The 21,858-nt window shown below is 60.3% G+C and overlaps 1 protein-coding gene across 5 annotated transcripts; it reads left to right on the top strand.

Moving 5' to 3' along the window:
- The first annotated feature begins 980 nt into the window (after positions 1 to 980).
- Positions 981 to 21,769, top strand: CLUH (CLUH binding protein of NUMT mRNA). 5 transcript variants are annotated; one of them, XM_081805533.1, is made up of 26 exons: positions 981 to 1,190; positions 8,387 to 8,589; positions 8,723 to 8,894; positions 10,414 to 10,557; positions 10,739 to 10,863; positions 10,976 to 11,130; positions 11,211 to 11,336; positions 11,616 to 11,763; positions 11,987 to 12,079; positions 12,880 to 13,574; positions 14,385 to 14,608; positions 14,818 to 14,919; positions 15,054 to 15,154; positions 15,992 to 16,144; positions 16,237 to 16,299; positions 16,389 to 16,633; positions 16,889 to 16,973; positions 17,142 to 17,295; positions 17,376 to 17,515; positions 18,294 to 18,374; positions 18,446 to 18,571; positions 18,663 to 18,784; positions 19,058 to 19,151; positions 19,249 to 19,383; positions 19,479 to 19,552; positions 20,277 to 21,769. In XM_081805533.1, the coding sequence occupies exons 1-26, from the start codon at positions 1,091 to 1,093 to the stop codon at positions 20,461 to 20,463; spliced, it is 4,047 nt and encodes a 1,348-aa protein (XP_081661659.1). In that variant the 5' UTR covers positions 981 to 1,090; the 3' UTR covers positions 20,464 to 21,769. The 5 variants fall into 5 exon arrangements, with proteins under 5 accessions (XP_081661659.1, XP_081661658.1, XP_081661657.1 ...); XM_081805532.1 differs by having other exon boundaries at positions 14,815 to 14,919; XM_081805531.1 differs by having other exon boundaries at positions 8,381 to 8,589; positions 14,815 to 14,919.
- Positions 21,770 to 21,858: the final 89 nt, after the last annotated feature.

Here is a 21,858-nt window from a genome sequence, read left to right as displayed (position 1 = left end):
AGCACCTGTACTCCAGGACAAAGTCCGCTTTTCTTTGCAATTTTTACGAGGCTCTAGGGCCCGCCCCAGCCCACCTCTGCAGTTTCAGCTTCCCAATTCCCATTCAGATCCTGGCAGATGTCAGGAATAGGCCTTACCCGATTCCCAGGCCTGTGCATGAAAGACCCTCCCTACTCTCTCTGCCTGGAGAATGTCAGCTCACTGGCAAGACCTGCAAAATGTCACCTGGGCAGCATTCTCTCTGACCTCACTTCTCAGTCCCCACCAAAACCCAGACTTCTAAAATAATGAACGACTGGAAAGTGTCCAGGCTGTGGATTTAGCTTGACTCAGCTCTAGTTCTTGCTCTCTGTGTGACTTTGGTCTCAGCTTCCTTCACTGAAAAATGGGGATAATGTGCCAGCCTGGAAGTAAGGACCCATCTGGGGGGGGGGGGGGATGTCGAGGCCACTGGTGGGAGAAGCAGGTTGTAGCTCACAGCAAAGTTTGGTGGCTCCATTTCTGACACTGCATCCCCTTTAGCGGCCCTGCACCCCTTCCCCAAGAAGCTAGACGCCCCCCCCAGCTCCACCCTTTCGAGCCTGGTAAGGAGGGTGCTGTGGGTCACACTGACACCGCAGATTAGAGACCGCGTGGTCATTTGGCAGATTTGCAATAGGAAGCAGAGGGCCACTGGGGGAAGGGACGGTGAGCAATGGCAGTCCTCGAACAGTCTCCACCCAAGGTCAGGGCGCCCGCGGGACCGACTAAGAACGGCGAGGACGTCTCTCCGGAGCCCCGCCCCTCGAGGGGGCCAGAAGCCTCCCTGTACCCTGAGTCACAGTGCGTTCCCTTTAAGGCGTTTGGGAAAGTCACCGCCTTTGGTGGACGGCCAACGAGCGCGGTGCGTTTTGTCCCTCGCGGGCTTCCGTGGGCCGGGCCGGGCGCGAGGGCGGGGCAGGGGAAGCGGCGGTGGGGTCAAAGGTTACAGCGCGCACCACGTGGGCCGGTGACTCCGTCCTTCCCGCAGCGGCCGCGGCGCGCAGGGCACTTGGGTTAGTGGCGCGGCGGGCAGCGCGGACAGCCGAGCCGGACGCCCGCTCCCGCCGCCATGGTCATCAAAACGGACGAGTTGCCGGCGGCCGCCCCGGCCGACGGCACCCGGGAGCCCAGCTCGCAGGCCGGTGGCAAGGGGCGGCCGGGCGCGGCCGGTGAGCGGGGCCGGGGCCAGCGGTCAGCCGGGCGGGGAGGCTGGACCGGGCCGAGTGGGCGCGCGGGTTCGGGGTTTGCAGGGACCGCCGCTTTCCCTCCGCGCCGGGCCGGGTTGCATCTCACCGGGCCGCCCCCGCCCTGAAGGTCACCTTCACTGTCGCCCCTGGCTTCGGCCTGGGTTTCGCACGTGGGGTCCCGGGGAGGACAGCGGTAGGGGTGACACGTGCGCGCACACGCGGTTTCGGGGTGCGCCGCCGCCGCAGACTGGAATCGGTGGCCCCACCCCCTCCGCGCGCGGGCATGGGTAACCCTCCGGGCTGGGGTCACTGACACTTGCTCGGTCTGGCGCCCTTCGCGTCAGGATCTCAAGCGTTGCCTGTGTACAGGACTGCAGTCCTGCGAGTAAGGCTCAACCTGGGACTTCCCACGCATGGTCTGTGGGGAAGAGTGCGAGCTGGCTGCGTGTATTCTGAGGGGGCTTGTCTGGTTCATTCACAGAGGCAGTGCTTTAACCCCAGGTGTTCGGGCTCTGATCTCTTCCCTGTTAGGTGTTGGCCTGATCTGCAGACCTAGGGGGTCTGCCTGCGTGTGGGGGCAAAGCCAAACTCCTTGGCAGGAGTAGGTGTTTGTGCCAGAACTTGATCATTAACCCGCCTTATTGCGAAAAGTGGATCAGCCCAGGGTTGCTGTTTTTAAGGCAAAGGTCATCAGTGTGGAGTGGAGCTCCCAACTCTCCCCCGTGGGGGCTATGTGGCAGTGGCTTTGGGAGTGGCGCCTGCTTCATCCTTCTCTCCTGGGCTTCCTCTGTTCCTTATTCATGTCTTAGATTCCAGCCTTGAGGCTGGAAGCCCTTTCCCAGAGCCTCAGTTGTCACCTCCAAATCATCCTCAGGGCCCCAGGCCTGGGCTGTGGTCCCCCTCTGGCCTGGTTGGTAGTGGGAATGCAGAACTACCTCTGTCTTCCACCCGCCCCGCCCCCCCCCCCCCAGCTCTTCTCAGCATGGACTTGCCATCTTCATCTCCCTTCCTGGCTTTGGTGAGTCAGGATGGGAACAATATTTAGGAGGAGGCTCTCTGACCCAGTCAGTCACAGCAGAGTTACCTTGTGTTGGTGGTAGGTACTGTGGCAGCTTTGCTGATTGCCTAGATAAGGTCAAGGTTTGGGCAGAACAACAGATACTTTTGACTCCAACCTGCCAGGCTTTCCCCTGATGTGACTCTGAATCAGTGGGGCAGGCTAGATAAGAGGAGGTCGGGTCTGGCTGATTTCCCTTCTAGCAAAAAGACATGAAGAAAGTGACTTGCCCAAGGTCACACAGCACTTGAGCTGGGGGCGGGGGGGGGGATTTGGATTTCTAGCTTGTGGCCAGCATGCCAAGGCTTCCCCTACCTGCCCCAGAGGAAGCCGGGACAGGCATGTTGGTTTGGGTTTATGTTGAGAACATGGGGAGTGAGGAGGGGAGAGTCTGTTGGAGGGTTTCCCTTCGGGCTTGAGTAAAGCCCTGTCTCTGCTGTGTGCTGAGAGGCTCTGTCTGGGGCAACCTGGGTCAGGGGAAGGGCACAGCTGTTCATTTTTGGGAAACTGGGAGCATGCTAGCGGGTGGGACATTAGCTCTTTATGTCTCTGGGAAGCTAGTATAGATAGCTAGGTTTTGAATTACAGCCAGCCTAAATCTATTCAAAGAAAGAGTGTGGTCTTAATGGAGACCCCCGAGCAGGTTCTCATCCAGGCTCCTGACCCTTAGGACCCAGCTCTTGAAGGTTCTTCAGTCCCTTTGAGGCGCTAATCTAGGCCTTTGGGGTCGGGGGCAAGGGTCAGTTACCTTCTTGGGAATAAAGCTGCTTTTAGGGTTAAGAGAACAGGCAGGTTTTTCAAGTTCACAGTGGTGTGTCAAGTTCCTTCTGCTTAGGGGAGGGCTCCTTGGAGTTGAGGCCCAGAGCAGAAAAGGGGGCTGGCAGACTGGGGAGGAGCTTGAGGGCTTAGGGGAGCTCCCTGATAGAATCCTAAAGCTCTAAATGTGGGGAGGTCTGAGTAGACCAGTTGAGGATCACTGGACTATCTTCAGACCTTGCATACCTGTTTCTGGCCTGGGGGGACAGGAAGGAGACAGATGCCCACATCATTAGGGTCTTCCGTAGGCTGCCTACCTGCTGCTACCCCTTTCCCCTGAAGCCCTGCGTTCCTGGGAGGGGTGATGTGTCTTTTGGGGCCTTACTTCCTGCTGGAGCCTCACCTGCCAAGGCCTTGACTGGGGCGGGGCTTGGCCCTGGCACAGTCTACTGAGTGAGGCCATGCCAGACTGGGGAAGACACAGAGGCCTCTTGGGATGTCCTAAGTTTCTTTTCTAATTCCTCCTCTCTGCTGCCCATGGGGTCTCTTTGCTCCCAGGCCAGGCCAGGGGTACACTTTTATCTCCTCATCCCGATCCAGCCAGTGAGGACTGGGGGTGTGTATATGCAGTGTGCGATTTAGGCAACCCCTTCCCATTCTGCAGTGGGCCACTTTTTTCCCCTTCCCTAAAGCCCAGGTCCTATGGGTTCCCCCCTGGGATATGAGAAGAGGGAATGCTGGCCCAGAGGTGTAGAGGGTTGGGAGGGCGCTATGATTGGAGATAGATCTGCCTCCTGGCCTGAGGCCTGGAGGAGGAAGAGATGCTGTGTGCTTGGTGGGTTCTGCAGCCTGGGACAGTGGCACTCAGAGGCATGGGTTTGGACACCTGACAGACCTGGTTTTTTTCTTTTTTTTTTTTTTTAATATTATTTATTATTTATTATTTTTATTTATTTATTTGACAGACACAGCGAGAGAAGGAACACAAGCAGGGGGAGTGGGAGAGGGAGAAGCAGGCTTCCTGCGGAGCAAGGATCCCGATGCGGGGCTCGATCCCAGGACCCCGGGATCATGACCTGAGCCGAAGGCAGACGCTCAACGACTGAGCCACCCAGGCACCCCCCTGGTTTTTTCTTGACGTGGCTTGGCCGCCTGTCTCCTCCGGGTCCTGGGGCAGCTGGCTTACTGGCCTTTGGGGCCTCTGTTTCCTCAAGTGAGATGGGCCAGTTGAGCTGATGGAGGGACTTGCTGTGGGATGGGCCTAGAGCGAGCACAGGCTTTCTGGGAACCAGAATGGAGATGGACGGTAGATGCTGCTACTCACAGGTCACTGCCAGGCTGCTGTGGCCCACCCCCTTTTCCAGCGGGTTAGCGTGTGTTTGAGAAGAGGGCAGGATAAGAGGAGCTCTGCCTGGGTCCGGCCCTTCTTACCATCTGGTCAGTGTGTGTGGACTGGAAGCCTTGGTGGGGGCTGAGGAGAGGCCAAGGGCCTGCCGCGTGCCTGGCCGTCAGGGCCGCCTGGGACAGGACTGGAGGGGAGGGGTCCTGAAGTGTGCCGGGCTCCCCGCCCCCACCCTGGTTTGCATGGATGCCGGAGCAGTGCTGCCTGGGCCCTGGCAACCGGTCAGGGGCCCTGGGAAGGCGCCCTGGCGAGGCTGGGCATGTTCCTTCTCCACAACTGAACGGCCTTCGGCCTCTTGCTGCCAGCTCTGTTCTCCCCAGGGGGAGAGACTTGGTTTGGTCCTGGCAGCGCAGGGGCTGCTGGGAAGGGAAGATAGAGCCTGCCAGCTTCGTGGTGGAGCTGGAGGCCTGGGGCCGCGGGTGCAGTTGTCCTCTGGGAGACGGCGGGCCCCTCCCCCCTCCCACCAGAACCAGGGACTGTCAGGAAGAGGAGAGCTGTCAGGTCACCTGCAGGGGGCAGCATGAGCCAGAGGCCTCAGCCAGCCACTTGACCCAGGAGGCCGGGTGCTCGGTGTCTGCGAGGGGTGGACGGGTGGCCACCGCATGGCTTGGGCCCGGGTCTGCAGCAGCTGTTGCTGGCAGCTGGCTGAAGCCATCCTGCCCACCCCCACTGGGGTTAGGGCTGAGGAGAGGACCCCCTTACTGGGCCCTGCCCCTGCCAGCCAGCCCCCAGGGCCCTCGGTCCTGAGGGGCCCAGGTACCCCAAATGCTGGGTTCTCCTGCCCCCCTAATGGCTTTGCCAGCAGTGACCCCCCTTTTGGTGGGTACAGGGAGGTGGGCCTGCGTGCTGGTAGCAGCTCCCCCTGGGGTCCTGGAGCCACTGGGGCCTCCTGGCCCACAGCCGTCCTTCCGGCCGACCTTGAGCAGGATGAGAGGCAGGGGGAGTGTGCCCTTCCCAGGGCTGCCCCAGCAGGCCTGGCCCCACTGAAACCCGAAGCCAGCCAGAGCTCCAGCCCTGAGCTGACCAGCTGCATGGGGGCGAGGGTAGAGGCAGAGGCCGGAACAGGGGACTCAGGCAGTGCCGAGCCTGAGCCGGAGAGCTGGCTGCCTCGTTGCCATGGTGGTCCCGAGACTCCAGAGTCCAGGAGAGGGCGGCCTCCAACTGCACCAGGTGGGCTGTGGGGGCAGGGAGCCAGGTGGCCACCCTCTTCTGGGGAGATCACTTGGCTTTAATCCAGTGGTAGGGAGACCTTCAGTGTTCCTTAGAGGAAGGAGGAGGGCAGAGCCACCATTCTGGGGGAATGGAGGCCCCTGGGAACCAGCCACATTCCTTTGAAATCTGATAAGGGGTTGGGTACCATCTGGGACATAACCTGGTGCTGAGGTACCTTCTGGGCAGGCTCCCTGGCCTAGGGAAGACGAGAGGGAGCTGCGGCCACCCTGCCTTGTCTCCCCTGCCCTCCTTCCCTGCCCTCCTTCCCATCCTTCCCTGCCCTCCCTCCCATCCTTCCAGGCCCGGACTCAGGGAGCAGTCTGCCCATCTGGGTCCGCGTTTCTGACTTCTCATTTTTGGGATCTTAGACCTCAGCGCTGCTGCACCATATTGGGGGGGGCCCTCATCCCAGGGGCCTTCCAACAGCAAAGCCTTTTTCAAGGACCCAGTTAGGGGAAGCGCCTCCTCATATCTGCCATTCCTCTTGCTGCCTTTTGGAAGCTGACCAAGCACCACCCTTCTCCCCACCCTCCTGCCTGCTTCGTCATAGAGTCAGCCGAGTTCTCCCTTTGGGGTGGCTGCTCACTTCAGGAGTTTGGGGTCGCAGTGCTGGGGCTGCGGGCTCACTAGAGAGAGGTCCTCGTGTGTCCTTGTGGTTCTCAGGAATTCCACCTCAGGTTTAGAGAGGTGTGCTGGGACAAGAGTGATAGCAGTCCTTGGAGATCCATAGTGGCCAAGATTGAGGGCAGTTTGATGGCCTGGTGGTGTGGGCTCTTGATGGGGAATCTGGGGTCCACTCTTGACCTTGGACAAGGCTCTGAACTTCTCTGGGCCTCATACGTCCTTATTTGGTGGGGGAGGTGGAGGGAACTGTATCAGAGCTCTTGGCGGTCCTGTTTATCACTAAGCTGAGGGGACACAGGGAAGGGGGAGTGGCTTCTCTGCACACCACCCCTGGCGTGCCCTTCTGTCCTGGGCTTATCTCCTTTCCTGAGGCCTCTGGCTCCACATTTCTGGTGTGTCTGGGTAGGGCCCACGAAGTTCTGGGGAAAATGCATCTCACTCCTAACAGTAGGGAAGAGGAGGTGGGGCGTGGAGCAGAGCTGGGTGAGCTGACCTGTCTGGACCTCTCAGACAAGCAAGGGGCCTGACCATGGGCGGGAAGGCCCGTGGGCCAAGTGGATATCCAGGCAGGCCTGTGTTTTGCTGGCGTGATGGTGAGGAGGTCCTTGCTCCCCAGGGCAGGGAGGGGACTCTCCTTTATTCCCCTTAGTGCCTGGGTAGAAAGGGAAGGTTTTGTCACCTTCTTATTTCTCTTTCCCCACAGCATGTGAATTGGGTGCTGTTCGCAAATACTGGACTTAACTCCACATGTGCAGCAATTAATTCATTAATTCAGCGCATTTCTGTTGAGTGCAAGAAAGATAGAAGGAAGAAGATACAGTTGCTAGTGTGAACAGCCCCCCAGAATGACAAAACAGTGCTCTGGGAGGTGGTCACCATGTCTCTGGGGGGCAATGAGGATGCAGTGATTCTGTTGTCAGGGGTCATTTGGGCAGGCTTTAGAGAAGGGGGTCTAGGGGTACCTGGGTGGCTCAGTCGGTTAAGCGTCTGAGTCTTGCTTTTGGCTCTGGTCATGATCTCAGGGTTGTGAGATTCCAGCCCTGCGTGGGGCTCTGAGTGCTGAGCATGGAAATCTGCTTGAGATTCTCCCTCTCCCCCTCCCTTCTGCTCTAAAGAGAGAAAGAAATATAGAGGGGGGGCTTATCTCACCTGGGCCTTGACGCACGAGTATGTTTGCCTGGTGCAGTGGTATATTGAGGGCAGCATGAACTGCACGAAAGCACAGAGGTGGAAGGGAAGATGGGGAGCCTGTTCTCAGGCTTCCTAGTAGTTTGTGTTCCTGAGACATTGACAGGGAGAGCTGGTAGGAGCTGAGATGTGCTTCAGGCTGGTGCCTGAGAGTGTTGGCCTAAGAAGCTTGGATCTTGAGAGCAGTGGGTTCTAAGTGGTGCTCTTGAAATAGGGAAGATGGCCTATCCGGGGCCATGGCTGCAGAGGCTGGGTTCCATGACCAGTTTGGAGATTAGGCTGGGTGACTAGGGGTTGGGGGGGCATTTCCAGAGCAGAAGCCAGCTTGTGGAGGAAAGTGAATTCCCTGTCAACAAGATGAGACTTTGGTGATGCCTAAGGGATGGCTACATGTTGAAAAGCTTGAGCAAGGCCTAGATTGGCCAGGTTAGCTGCATGGCGGGAGGGCGTTTGAAGTCCTGGGAGATCAGGAGAGGCTGGGGCTTGGGACACGCACAGCCTGGGCTGCTGGAAGGGGGGGTGGAGCTGGAGAGCCAGGAACAAGGGATCAGTGACTACAGGGAAGGGGAGGAGACAGTGAGCAGTGATGGGTGCTGCTGAGAAGTCACATACCTTGAGGCCAGAGAAGACAGTTGGGGTTGGGCCTTGGGGTGACTCTGGGGAGAGGGATTTGGGTGGTGTGCCCAGATGGAAGCCAGACTGGAAGACTGAGGAGCAGATGGAAGGGAGGGCCCAGGATGTGGAAGGGAGGAGGCAGTGGGCTCCAGGTGGCCAGAGTTGAGGGAAGTGGTGTGCCCAGTGTGAGTGGGACTGTGGGTCTGGGGTAGGGCTGAGTCTCGGGAGGAAGTGCAGCGGACGCCATTCTGTGGCGCACATGTCCACCCAGGTGGGTGAGGCAGGTGGCCCCACTTACCTCAGCTGCTTCCTTGTTAGCTGCAGAGCTGCCGTCAGTCATGCTACTGAATGGGGACTGTCCAGAGGGCCTAAAGAAGGAAGAAAGGGCTGCCGAGCTGTCCCGGGAAAATGGTCTGGATGAGGCCGAGCCAGGAGAGGAGACGACTGGACAGGAAGTCATTGTCATTCAGGACACAGGCTTTTCTGTGAAGATCCTGGCACCTGGGATTGAGCCCTTTTCCTTACAGGTGAGATGGAGGAGAGGGGTCCTGGGGACCGGAGCATGAACCCATTAGGGCCTGGCCGTCGCTCGTCCTAGCCTTGTACTGTAGGGAAGGCAGTATGTCCTCATCACGGTGTTTGGGGCCTTTTCCTTGGTAGGTGTCCCCGCAGGAGATGGTACAGGAGATCCACCAGGTACTGATGGACCGCGAAGACACATGTCACCGCACGTGCTTCTCGCTGCACCTGGATGGCAACATGTTGGACCATTTCTCAGAGCTGCGCAGTGTCGAGGGGTTGCAGGAGGGCTCGGTGCTACGTGTGGTGGAAGGTTTGTCCAGAAGTTGGGCAGCCTGCCAAGGGAGGGCACACAGAGGTGGGGCCGGGTGGCACTCCACCCACCCTGGCTGGTATCTCAGTGTCACAGATGGGTGTGTGGAGGCTCGGAACAGTACTGAACTTGTGAAGGCAGGATTGGAGCCCAGATCTGCTCCTCAGGCCTTCACACGTGTACTCTTCAACATTATAGGTTAAATATCAAAGTCATGTTTTTTTGTTTTGTTTCGTTTTGTTTTTTAAAAAAACAGTACCAACTGGGGCACCTGGGTGTCTCAGTCAGTTAAGCATCTGACTCTTGATTTCAGCTCAGGTCGTGATTTCAGGGTCGTGAGTTGAGCCCTGCATCAGGCTCCACGCCAGGCATGGAGCCTGCTTGAGATTCTCTCTCCCTCTCCCTCTCCCTCTGCCCTTCCTTCCCTCCCCTTAACTCGCACTTGCGTGCTCACTTTCAAAGAAAAACAAAAAAAGGGCACCTGGGTGTGCGTGCGTATGTGCACTCTCTCTCTCTCTCTCAAATAAATACAGTCTTGAAAAACAGTACCAAGGGCTTGAGATCAGCCCAGTCAAATTCTGTAGAAAGAAAAGTTAAATCTCGGGGCACCTGGGTAGCTCAGTCATTAAGCGTGTGCCTTCAGCTCAGGTCATGATCTCAGGATCCTGGGATCCAGCCCCCTATCGGGCTCTCTGCTTGGTGGGAAGTCTGCTTCTCCCTCTGCCCCTCCCTCTGCTTGTTCTCGCTCTCAAAATAAATAAAATCTTAAAAAAAAAAATGAAACGGTTACAGCTTAGAATAAAAAAAAGAGAGACAAGTTAAATCTCATAAAATTAAGTTTCACAGCCCTCAAGTAGAGCAGTCAGGCCCAGTGGGCAGCAGTCGGCTGGCGTGGCAAGGCTGGTTTGCTTGTAAAATAAAAGCTCCCATGACCTTGGGTCCCCAGGGAAGAGAGATAGCTCAGAGGTTCCGGGCAATGTGAGCTTGTTAAAAGCAAATGTGGAAAGTGTAATGCAAGCATGCCCAAACCTACTTGATGGTGAAGTCTCTCTTCTCCCTCAAAAGAGCCTCCATTAAAATTCACGAAGCATATATTGGGGGGTAATGTTGTAGTTACGGGGAAGTTCTCAGGCCACCCCCGAGCAAGGGCTGCCCTGGGTGAGCAGGACTGAGGCTGCGGCGTAGGGACCCCGCAGCTCCTCCGCGGACCTGCCCACGTGGGACACCTGTGAATGAGAGCAGGGGGCTTTTGTGGGCTCCCCGAGGCCTGTGTGCTTCAGGAAGCATTTTCTGTGCCCTTTGGCAGAAGATTCTTTGCAAACAAGGATCCCTGCCTAACGGAAGGGGGTGTGTGTGTTGAATCCAGCTTATGTGCTCATAATGGCCTCTGTAAGTGGAGGCCTAAAATGTGAAAATCAAGACTACCGTGGTAGCCCCCTGGCCGACTTCTCTGTGCTGGGCAGGTTGGTGTAGCGGGGGGCGGGCCCTGCTCACACGCTGCCTCTCGCCCTCCCGACAGAACCGTACACAGTCCGTGAGGCCCGCATCCACGTGCGCCATGTCCGGGACCTGCTCAAGAGCCTTGACCCATCCGATGCCTTCAACGGGGTTGACTGCAACTCCTTGTCCTTCCTGAGCGTCTTTACTGATGGCGACCTGGGAGGTGCAGGAGGCATTGGGGCTGGGGGTTGGGCAGAGGGTCCAGGGACAAATTGGCCAGGGGCTGGTGAAGGGGCTAGGGGCCAGGCCTTGCCACCAGGAGGGGGCAGGGCTGGAGGCCTCCATGCTGGGGCCAATTTGCCCCTGGGTGGCCCTGTGCTGACCACCAGCCCCGGGTCCCTCAGACAGCGGGAAGCGGAAGAAAGGCTTGGAGATGGACCCCATTGACTGCACGCCACCTGAGTACATCCTTCCAGGGAGCCGGGAGCGGCCACTGTGTCCCCTGCAGCCCCAGAACCGTGACTGGAAGGTAGTATGCCCGGAACAGAGACAGGGAGCAGGCCCCTGGCGGGGTGGGGGTGGGGGGGCGGTGCACCACACCCAGAGGCCTGGCCCCCGCTCACGCTTGGCCATTCTTGCAGCCCCTGCAGTGCCTGAAAGTGCTCACCATGAGTGGCTGGAATCCGCCCCCTGGGAACCGCAAGATGCATGGGGACCTCATGTACCTGTTTGTGATCACAGCCGAGGACCGGCAAGTCAGCATCACGGCATCCACGCGGGGCTTTTACCTGAACCAGTAAGTCCCTGTGTGAGCCCGTCCAGGTCTTTGGGCGGCTACTTGGGGTGCCCTGTGCAGTGACCACCCTCTCCCCACAGGTCCACAGCATATCACTTCAACCCCAAGCCTGCCAGTCCCCGCTTCCTCAGCCATTCCCTGGTGGAGCTGCTCAACCAGATCAGCCCCACCTTCAAAAAAAACTTTGCTGTGCTGCAGAAGAAAAGGTAACGCCTTTGCCCCGTCTCTGCCCCTTGTCTCCCACCCCGCATCTTCCCTCAGAAGCCCTATGCCCTCAGCCCCTAGCACCCCGGAGCCTCCCCTTAGGGAGCTGTTAGACCCCAAGACAGCAGTCCTAGAAGAGGTGCCCATTTGCTTCTGTTAGATTCCGCGGGGGCAGGGTCTCCGGGCTGGGAGGCACGAGAGCTGGTGGGGGCGTCAGAAGGGGGCTAGGCCGGGGCTCTCAGCTTGGCCGTCTTCCCCATCTCCCCATGTTGCTGCCACAGGGTCCAGCGCCACCCCTTCGAGAGAATTGCCACCCCGTTCCAGGTGTACAGCTGGACAGCCCCCCAGGCAGAGCATGCCATGGACTGTGTGCGTGCGGAGGACGCCTACACCTCCAGGCTGGGCTATGAGGAACACATTCCTGGACAGGTGCCTGCAGCCTGGCCTCGCCCTCCCTGGACCCCTCTCTCCCCCGCCCTGGGTGGGTGCCAGGCTGGGTTCTGTGCACCTCCCTGGAAACTTCATCTGCTTGACTGTCTGGTTCACTTGGGAGCGTTTGAGGCTGTCCACAGGCAGGCGGAGGGAGGGGCTACCCAGAGCAGGTCTTGGGGCCTGGGCTGATCCGGCATCTCCCTCCCTGGTCCCTTTGCAGACCCGGGACTGGAACGAGGAGCTGCAGACGACAAGGGAACTGCCCCGCAAGAACCTGCCTGAGCGGCTGCTTCGAGAAAGAGCTATATTCAAGGTGCCTACGGCTCCTCCTGCCTGACTGGCAGCCTCAGGCCTGCTTGCCACCTGCCAAGAGGGCCGGTCAGGGTACCTTGCAGGGCATTGGCTGGCTTCTCGCCTCCGGGCAGACTATCCCAGCTCCGTTTTGTGACCTCTCTGAGACTTGGAGTCCAAGGGCTGGGTGGAGGGTAGGGGGACCTCCTCTATTGTGGGCCGCGTGACAGGTTTCTCCCGGCTTCCCGCCCACTGCTGTCTGCCACTGGGACCTCGCCTGGGCACACTGTGATATTACCTAGAGAGAGGAAGAAAAAGTAATGCTTTCAGAAGAGCCGTTTTTAATCTCCTATGATCTTCCTGCCTAGAGATGATAACGGTAGACCTAAGATGGCACTGTTTTGAGTACTGATTTTGCCAGTGGCTCTGTCAGGTGTCTTACAGCACCATCTGGAACCTTTTGGACACCTCGTAAAGGTCGATACTTTGGTTGTCACTGTTTTATTGGCGGGGAAAACAGGTCTGAGAGGGGACCTGGCCAAGTTCACCTGGCACATAATGGGTGGATCCAAGACCTGCTCTAGTCCTTTCCCTCCTTGTTAATCCCTGAGCTCTGCGTCTCTCTGAGCATAAGTTAACGTTTTTTCAAAAAATGAGTTTCTTGCCTTTTCCTAAGTGTGAGGAAGCCGACGTTAGACCCCCGTGGCCCCTAGGGCCATCCACTTGGCCACACTGTCTGGGTGAGCTTGGCCAGGCGGGCCGAAACCTGCGGCTCCCGGGGATGGGGCCTTTCTCACCCTCCTGGTCTCGACCGCCCCACAGGTGCACAGTGACTTCACAGCTGCGGCCACGCGGGGTGCCATGGCGGTCATCGATGGCAACGTGATGGCCATCAACCCCAGTGAGGAGACCAAGATGCAGATGTTCATCTGGAACAACATCTTCTTTAGCTTGGGCTTTGATGTTCGCGATCACTACAAGGACTTCGGTGGGGACGTGGCGGCCTACGTGGCACCCACCAATGACCTGAACGGTGTGCGCACGTACAACGCCGTTGACGTGGAGGGGCTGTACACGCTGGGCACGGTGGTGGTGGATTACCGGGGCTACCGCGTCACAGCGCAGTCCATCATCCCGGGCATCCTGGAGCGGGACCAGGAACAGAGTGTCATTTACGGCTCCATTGACTTCGGCAAGACGGTGATGTCGCACCCTCGCTACCTGGAGCTTCTGGAACGTACCAGCCGGCCTCTCAAGATCCTGAGGCACCGGGTGCTCAACGACCGCGACGAGGAGGTGGAGCTCTGCTCCTCCGTGGAGTGCAAGGGCATCATTGGCAACGACGGGCGCCACTACATCCTCGACCTGCTGCGCACCTTCCCGCCCGACCTCAATTTCCTGCCCGTGCCCGGCGAGGGGCTGCCCGAGGAGTGCAGCCGCGCTGGCTTCCCCCGCGCCCACCGGCACAAGCTCTGCTGCCTGCGCCAGGAGCTGGTGGATGCCTTCGTGGAGCACAGGTGAGGCCCGGGTGGGTGCCCAGCCAGCAGGCGGTCCTGGGGCCTGCTCCTTGACGGGACAGGCTCGGGAAAGTGACGAGCAGCCCGCTTTGGCCACAGTCATTACACCCGCAGCCTCCCTGCTGTGACGTCAGGCTCCGCAACTTGGACGTCCAGGGGCTTTCTGTTGGTGGAAAACCCGCAAACCAGCTAGACCGGGGCTCTCAGAGGGGGTGCTCTTCCTCTAAGGGGGCCTATGGAAATCTGCTAACAGTGGTTTTTTGTTGTTGCTTTTTAAGATTTTATATTCGTTTGAGAGAGAGTGATCGAGAGCACAATCGGGGGGGAGGGGCGGCAGGGAGGGGGAGAAGCAGGCTCCCCGCTGAGCAAGGAGCCCAATACGGGACTCGATCCCAGGACCCTGGGGTCATGACCCGAGCCAAAGGCAGACGCCCAACCGACTGAGCCACCCAGACACCCCTGCTAGAGTGTTTTTAAATGTCCCAGTGCTGGGGGGTGTCACCCCTGCTGGCGTTAAGTGCTCAGGAGTCAGCCACATCAGGTGTCCCACACCGCAAACCAGTCTCCTTCTCAAAATGCCGGTGAGGCCCCGTCTCCCTTGTGAGCTGGCCTCTCCCCCGCTCACACTCCAGCTGTCGCCCTCCAGTTGGGAAGGGCTCGGTTTGGGTGGTGACCTGCTGCTGCCTGTTGGAGTTGCTGGCGTGGCACAGGCCAAGAGTCGGGGGCCTGGCCCGGGTCCCCGCAGCCAGCCAGTGAGGCTTCTGGAGAGCCTTTCCCATCTCGTGCTCTGCCTGATCTGCCGCGTTCTAGGTACCTCCTCTTCATGAAGCTCGCTGCCCTGCAGCTCATGCAGCAGAAGGCCAGCAGGATGGAGAACCCCACCTCGCTGGAAAACGGTGACTCCCCGTCCTCGGAATCTAAGCCTGAAGATCCTCCGGGACCCGAGGCAGGAAGTGAGGAGGAAGGTGGCAGTGCCCGCGGCCTGGCCAAGGTGAAGGAGCTGGCGGAGACCATCGCCTCAGACGACGGGACAGGTGGGGCTGCTGTGGATGCGGGGAGGGCCGGGCCCCACTTCTGTCCCGGCAGCTGGTGCGGGCCGGGGCCGGAGGTGGGTGCGAGTGTTTGAGGCAGCCAGAGGGAGGCCCGCAGGTGCGTCTGTGCGGAGCTAGTGGAGGTTCAGGGTAGCGCCTGGTGGTGCTGGTGGAGGGGAGCTGCCTCCCAGCCGGCCGCGTCTCCACAGCAGACCCTCGGAGCCGGGAGGTGATCCGCAACGCGTGCAAGGCAGTTGGCTCCATCAGCAGCACGGCCTTTGACGTTCGCTTCAACCCTGACATCTTCTCACCAGGCAAGCCCTGCGTCAGGGGGGGTGGAGGACCACGCAGGCCATCTTGGGGCCCTTGGTGCTGGTGGGTGCTGGTATCTGTCTCCCCGACTCGCCTCTCTTCTGCCTCGCTCAGGCTTCTGCTGTTCTTCCCACAGGGGTTCGCTTCCCAGAGTCCTGCCAGGAGGAAGTTCGGGACCAGAAGCAGCTGCTGAAAGACGCCGCTGCCTTCCTGCTCTCCTGCCAGATCCCTGGCTTGGTGAGGGAGGTGCCAGGGTGGGGGGGGCGCTGCACAGGGCATGCTGTTAAAGGCCCTGGTGCCTCATCCATCCAGTTCTGGAAGCTTGTGGAACCTTAGACCTGCTGATCTGTGAGGGCGGCGGGCTGGAGTGCTTGCCACCATCATATGGATAGGGCTGCTGACCCAGAGAGGCCGAGGGAGGCATCAGGCACAGAGTCTGCTCTGTTGTGCCTTCCCCGGGGGCTGGCAGCTAGGGGTCTGGGCCTCTGAGCCCCCGTGTGACAGGACAGCTTCAGGGAGGGTGACGGGGGGGCATCTGGAAAAAAGGTGGGGAGGGTCCTATCTTCTCGGCCTCACAAGCTTTGTACGTAGGCTCCTTGGATGATGGGGAGCTTGCTCCCTAGTAAGGTAGCCCCGTGCTCGGGTAGCATGCTTGTCTCAGGTCTTGGAGCCAAGTGTTCGTGCCAGCCGCCCGGGCCCCCTGCCTGATCTCTCTGAGGCTTGACACAAACCTTCCAGGCTTGGCAAAGCTGTGGCCCCTAAGTGGTCACCTCTGCTCTGTCCCGCATGCTCAGAGGGGAGCCCTCACCCCTGCTGCTCTACTGGGTGGGCCTGGCAGGCACAGGGTGACTGCTCTCCCATTTCCTGTTGCTTGTGTAAAAGGCTGGGGGACACGTTTCTCCTGTGTCCTGGCTGCTGCTTTGCCTTCTTCCCTCTTCCCAACTGGGAGCTCGGGTCTCAGTGCCCTCCTTCCCTCAGGACCTCAGGATAGCATGAGCTCCCCGCCGGGAAGACGCAGGGTGGGAGGAGGCAGAGGGTCCAGGCTGGGGGCGCCTGACTTGCTGCAGCCCACAGGTGAAGGACTGCATCGACCATGCGGTGCTGCCCATGGACGGCGCCACGCTGGCTGAGGTGATGCGTCAGCGGGGCATCAACATGCGCTACCTGGGCAAGGTGCTGGACCTGGTCCTCCGGAGCCCGGCCCGAGAGCAGCTGGACCACATCTATGTGAGTGGTGCTCAGGGTGGCGGGCTGTGCGGCAGGGGGGCTGAGTGGAGGCCTGGGGCCGGACCCAGACTCCCTTCTCTGAACCCTTGCAGAAAATTGGCATCGGAGAGCTCATCACCCGCTCTGCCAAGCACATCTTCAAGACATACTTACAGGTACGGCGGGGCGGGGCAGGGGGAGGCAGGGGAAGAGCCCTGGGCTAGGGCCTAAGGGCCCTTAACGACATGAGTCCAAAACCCTGCAGGGAGTGGAGCTCTCGGGCCTCTCAGCTGCCATTAGCCACTTTCTGAACTGCTTCCTGAGCTCCTACCCCAACCCCGTGGCCCACCTGCCCGCCGATGAGCTAATCTCCAAGAAGAGGAACAGGAGGAGGAGAAACCGGCCCCTAGGGGCGGCAGATAACACAGCCTGGGCTGTCATGACCCCCCAGGAGCTCTGGAAGAACATCTGCCAGGAGGCCAAGAACTACTTCGACTTCAGCCTTGAGTGGTGCGTGAGCAACACCACGGGGGCGCTGGGCCCTCAGCACGAGGGCCGCTGGGGGCCATGGCCTGTGGTTGCAGGGTGTGGGCTAGGAGAGGAGGAAGGGAGCAGTGGAGGGCTGCTTGCTCTTGGGGTTGGGATGGGGGCTGTTGGTCTGGGTCCTGGCTGGTGAGTACTTGGTACTCAGGTGGGGAGGCAGCTGTGGACAAGGGGCCGAGACGGGCTGGGCTGCCCAGGCTCACATGGCCGCCTCTCCCCCAGCGAGACCGTGGACCAGGCTGTGGAGACGTATGGCCTGCAGAAGATCACGCTGCTGCGGGAAATCTCCCTGAAAACCGGTATCCAGGTGGGTGACTCGGGGGGTCCGTCCCATGCCCTCGCCCCTGTAGGCTCCTGCAGGGCCATCAGGGTGGGGGGCGTGGCTTTCTCTCGACGTGGGGTGGTAGGCTGGGAGGTGCCGTCCACGTGAGCCTGGGGTTGAGGCCACCTGTGGGTGTTGGGCTGTGTCCCCCAGATCCTGCTGAAGGAGTACAGCTTCGACAGCCGCCACAAACCCGCATTCACTGAGGAGGATGTGCTCAATATCTTCCCCGTGGTCAAGCACGTCAACCCAAAGGCATCGGACGCCTTCCACTTCTTCCAGAGTGGGCAGGCCAAAGTACAGCAGGGTGCGTGACCAGGTGTGGCTGGGGGGAGGGGGGTCCCCTGGCCCAGCCCTGACCTTGCCACCCTTGGGGGTGCCCTGCAGGCTTCCTGAAGGAGGGCTGTGAGCTCATCAATGAGGCCCTGAACCTGTTTAACAACGTGTACGGAGCCATGCACGTGGAGATCTGCGCCTGCTTGCGCCTCCTTGCTCGTCTCCACTACATTATGGGCGACTACGCCGAGGTGGGCCTGGAGCACCCTCTGGGCTGTCAGCGGAGGCCTTGGCGCCTGGCCTGGCACTGGGGGATGGCTAGCGAGGGAGCTGGGGCTGTGTTCTCACCCCATGCCGCAGGCAGCGGAGGTCCAGGCCTGGGGAAGTGTGCCCCGTCTGTGGGGACGAGGGTGCTGCTCTCCCTGGGGGCCCCCTGGGAGGAACAGCGGAGACCAGGGAGGCTGCCTGGGCTTTCTTCCCCTGCTCTGCGGTTCAGGAGTGATGTTGTCCGGAGAGCCGCCATGCTTGTGGACAGAGTGCTGACAGGACCTCCCTTCACGGGGACAGTGGGGAGGGTGGGTTCTCAGAGTCACAGGACCTGGGGCCTTGTGAAGTGGTGTGAAGCTGCTCGGAGCACCTCTGAGCAATCCTTGGCCTGGTGGGGTCTGCCTGCCTTGTTGGCCTGGGACTTCAAGAGGCTGCTTCACGGGGCAGGTGCACTGTAGGCCCCCACCCCTCAACCGTAGAGTTTTTTTTTGTTTGTGCTTTTTTTTTTTTATTATTATTGCTTTATTTTTAGCCTAGTGTTAGATTTGTATAGATGTTTGCACAGATTTTGTTAGGGGCAAAAGGCTCAAGACAAGCTCTTTAAAAAGGCCTCGGAGTGGGGCATGGCCTTCCATGCTCAGAACTGAGTTTTGAACACTTCTCTGCTGAGGAGGCTGAGTCGCTTGGGGGCTGCTTGGGGGCCAGGCAGACTCAATGTGGGGAGCTCACCACCCCGGGGTGACGATTCCCCACCTCTCCCAGGCCCTGAGTAACCAACAGAAGGCAGTGCTGATGAGCGAGCGAGTGATGGGCATCGAACACCCCAACACCATCCAGGAATATGTGAGCAGCCGGTGGGGGCGGGGCCCGCGGGGGGAGCGTGGCCGCCGGGCCTGACACAGCTGCCCCCACAGATGCACCTGGCCCTGTACTGCTTCGCCAGCAGCCAGCTGTCCACGGCCCTGAGCCTGCTGTACCGCGCCCGCTACCTCACCCTGCTCGTGTTCGGGGAGGACCACCCCGAGACGGCACTGCTGGATGTGAGTGCTGGGGGGCCGGCGGGGGGCTGCGGTGGGGCGAGCCTCCGTCCTGGGGCAGCAGGACTGACCCGGGCCCTCCTGCTGTCCCCAGAACAACATCGGGCTGGTGCTGCACGGAGTGATGGAGTATGACCTATCACTGCGCTTCCTGGAGAACGCGCTGGCTGTCAGCACCAAGTACCACGGGCCCAAATCCCTCAAGGTGGCCCTCAGGTGAGGCCGTGTTGGCTTAGGGGCAGGGGGCGCCCAGGGCCACAGTGACGAGGTCCCGGTAGGCAACTCGGGATAGAGGGTGGACATGGGATGCAGCATTCTGGCTTCCATCTGACTCCTGAGGAATTTTCTGTCAACTTCGTCTCTTCTCCGAGTCGTGGGCTTGTTTGTTCCCCTCGGGTGGATTCCAGAGCTGAATCTAGAGTGGTCTGCGCACCCCCATCGTGCCCCCGCCCACGCCTGTCCCTCTGTGCCCTGCACACCTCCTTGCAGCCACCACCTTGTGGCCCGGGTCTATGAGAGCAAAGCCGAGTTCCGGTCAGCCCTGCAGCACGAGAAGGAGGGCTACACTATCTATAAGACCCAGGTGGGCCGCGGCAGGGGCTGGGGAGGTGGCACTGGGCCCGTGGGCTGCGGCATCGCTGATCCCTTCCTGCCTGTGCCCCCCCCCCCCCCGCCCCCAGCTGGGCGAGGACCATGAGAAGACCAAGGAGAGCTCCGAGTACCTCAAGTGCCTGACCCAGCAGGCCGTGGCCCTGCAGCGCACCATGAACGAGATCTACCGCAACGGCTCCAGCGCCAACATCCCGCCCCTCAAGGTGGGTGTGTGTCCCCCACCCCATCCCCCCCCGCGGGCGCCCGTGGCCTGGCCTCCCGGCGCCGCTCGAGGCTCACCTGCCCTGCCGCCCCTCAGCTCACAGCCCCCAGCATGGCCAGCGTCCTGGAACAGCTCAACGTCATCAACGGCATCCTCTTCATTCCTCTCAGGTGAGGCCCCCTCCGAGTGCGCTGCGCACCCGCGTGGAAGTTGGCTTTAGTGTTTTGCTTTTCAAAATAAATAACTCACTGTCGTGGCTCGGAATTGACAAGTACAGCCGGTGGTAAGAAGTGCCCTGTGCATCGTCCAGGAAGTAGTCTGCGTAGTTGAGCAGATGCACGTCTGTAATCTTGTTTTGTTTTTTTGTCCTTTTTTCCCTTTTTATTTGCACACGATTGTGGCAGAGCAAGGCCGGGGCTGCATCTTCCCCACGCTTGCTGGGCCCCGGCGGTCTTTCCCTGTCCTTGAGAGCAGCCGCCTTTTTCCTCGGGCCTCCTGCCCCCACGCGGGCCTCGCCCCCCACCCCCCGCCCCGGCTGGGCCCCGCCTCCCTGCCGCCGCTGGGGGATGCGCTGGGGGACGCGCTGGGGGGCTCGGCGTGGGCGCTGGGGTTCGTGCGCTTGCCCCGCCCGCACTTGCTGTGAGTGTGAGCTGGATGTGGAGGCTGAGCGGAGCCAGGCCTTAATGGGAGGCCGTGCCACGTGCGCAGAGCTCGTACTTTGAGTGCTTAGAAGCCTCTGGCTCTGGGGAGGGAAGCACTTGTTCCACGCGTGTCTCTCCAGACAAAGAACAAGCCTGGTTTTGCCCTGGGTGTAGGTGTAACCAGGGCCAGTAAGGTGACGGAGGGCCCAGGCTTGCTCTGACACCTGCCCTTCGCCCCTGTCCTTTTACTCAGCCAAAAAGACTTGGAGAATCTGAAAGCCGAGGTGGCGCGGCGGCAACAGCTCCAGGAGGCCAACAGAAACAGGGAGAAGGCTGAGGAACCCATGGCCACCGAGCCTGAGCCAGCAGGGGCCCCAGAGGACTCAGCCTCCCAGCCCCGGGCCGCCAAGGACCCTTCTTCCCCGAGCTTGCAGGGGTAGAAAGGGAGAGACAGATGGACAGTCAGCCGGCTGCCCCGTTACCCAGTGATCCAGACTCCAGGAGAAGGGGGGCATGCCCTGCAGATCGGGAGAGGAAACAGGTCCCTCTTCTTCCATGTTTCCAACCCCAGCCCTACCCCCAAGCATCCTCCTGGGACCCTGGCCTGCCTGCCCCCTCCCCAAAGACGTTTTTGCACTGGTTCAGTGAATATACGATGCAGAGGCCTCATTGAAGACACGTGGATGGAGTGTGTGGGCATCCGTTCCCAGCTGGGGGGCCGGTGCCCCCTGGGGCCCCCCCCAGCAGGTGTGTGCGAGTGTGTCCGTGCCCGTGAGTGTGTCGGTCCGTCCTTCCTAGTCTGTACATAGCCCCACTTTGGTTCCGAGTGGATGGCGTGAAGATGACATTTCTCAGGTCGCTCGTATGTTTGACGTCATGGCTGCTGCGTGTGCCGCCGCTGCCCCTCGGCCCAGCTTGGCCTCGAGTCCAGGTTTGACGCCAAAAAGGGGAGCTTTCCTGTGTCCTAGGGTGGGGAGCCGGAGCTCTGCGGCAGGGCCGGAGGGTGGGGGTGCACTTCAGCTCCGCGGCAAGGTGGTGACTGTGACCGGGCCTTGCTGCGCTCGCGGCGGCGGCTGCCCAGACACACACCTGTCCGCAGCCCTGGCTTGTCTGCCCCGGGGCCCCGACAGGAGGGGCGGCCTCCCTGTCCCCCTGCCTCCCAGCTGGGGCCCACCCTGGGGGCTACGGTCTGAACGTATCCTCCCCCTTGTAACCTGAGCTGCTGGACGCACAGTGGGCACAGTGGGGCTGGGGTAGGCCAAGGGACTGGGGGAACCAGGGCTGAGTCCTGGACCCTGGTGGGGAATTGACTAGATACAGGAGTGATGGCCACTTGGTGGTGGAGCCCAGCTCCCTACGTGGTCCTTGTCACACAAGCACCTCCTACGGAGAGGAGCTCTGGGGCGGGGTGGGGGTGTCCGCGAAAGGCGGTGGCTCCCGTGAGCCCCAGCTACTCCCTCTCCCGCTTCCTCTGTGCCTGCTGTCAGAGCCCTGATGGGGCGGGGGCGGGGCGGGGGGAGCGCCCCACCCGGTGGGCTGGAGGGACCTGTTCCCAGGCTGGGGCCTCTGCCTGGGGCTTTGCGGGGAGCTGCTTCTGGGTATGGTCTGTCCACTTCCCTTGTTTCAAAGGCAGTGGGTGTGAGCTAGCAAGCGAAGCCTCCCCACCGCTGATCAAGAACTTTTTCTTGTTTTTAAACCATCACGTCTTCATTTCACATTGGAATAAAGTGAGTTTTTGAAACCTGCTGCCCCAGCCTCTCCTGTGTGTTCTGTCCAGGCTCGTGCCACGGGGAGGGCTGTTGCCAGAAGTATTACTGTTGCAGGAGTTTAAAGCC

The sequence above is a fragment of the Leptonychotes weddellii genome, chromosome 15 (genome assembly GCF_054177405.1).
Source record: "Leptonychotes weddellii isolate Sample4059 chromosome 15, ASM5417740v2, whole genome shotgun sequence".
NCBI classification, from domain to species: Eukaryota; Metazoa; Chordata; class Mammalia; order Carnivora; family Phocidae; genus Leptonychotes; species Leptonychotes weddellii.
The sequence above is the reverse complement of the archived record's forward strand: the minus strand, read 5'-3'. Positions and strand labels throughout refer to the sequence as shown.

What these genes read in the sequence shown, in the direction of transcription:
- CLUH (XM_081805531.1), top strand. Translation starts at nt 1,091, where the DNA reads ATGGTCATCAAAACGGACGAGTTGCCGGCGGCCGCCCCGGCCGACGGC. An exon ending in GGTGCTACGTGTGGTGGAAG is followed by an intron (nt 8,895 to 10,413) that starts GTTTGTCCAGAA and finishes CCCTCCCGACAG; the next exon opens with AACCGTACACAGTCCGTGAG. An exon ending in CCGAGACGGCACTGCTGGAT is followed by an intron (nt 18,572 to 18,662) that starts GTGAGTGCTGGG and finishes TGCTGTCCCCAG; the next exon opens with AACAACATCGGGCTGGTGCT.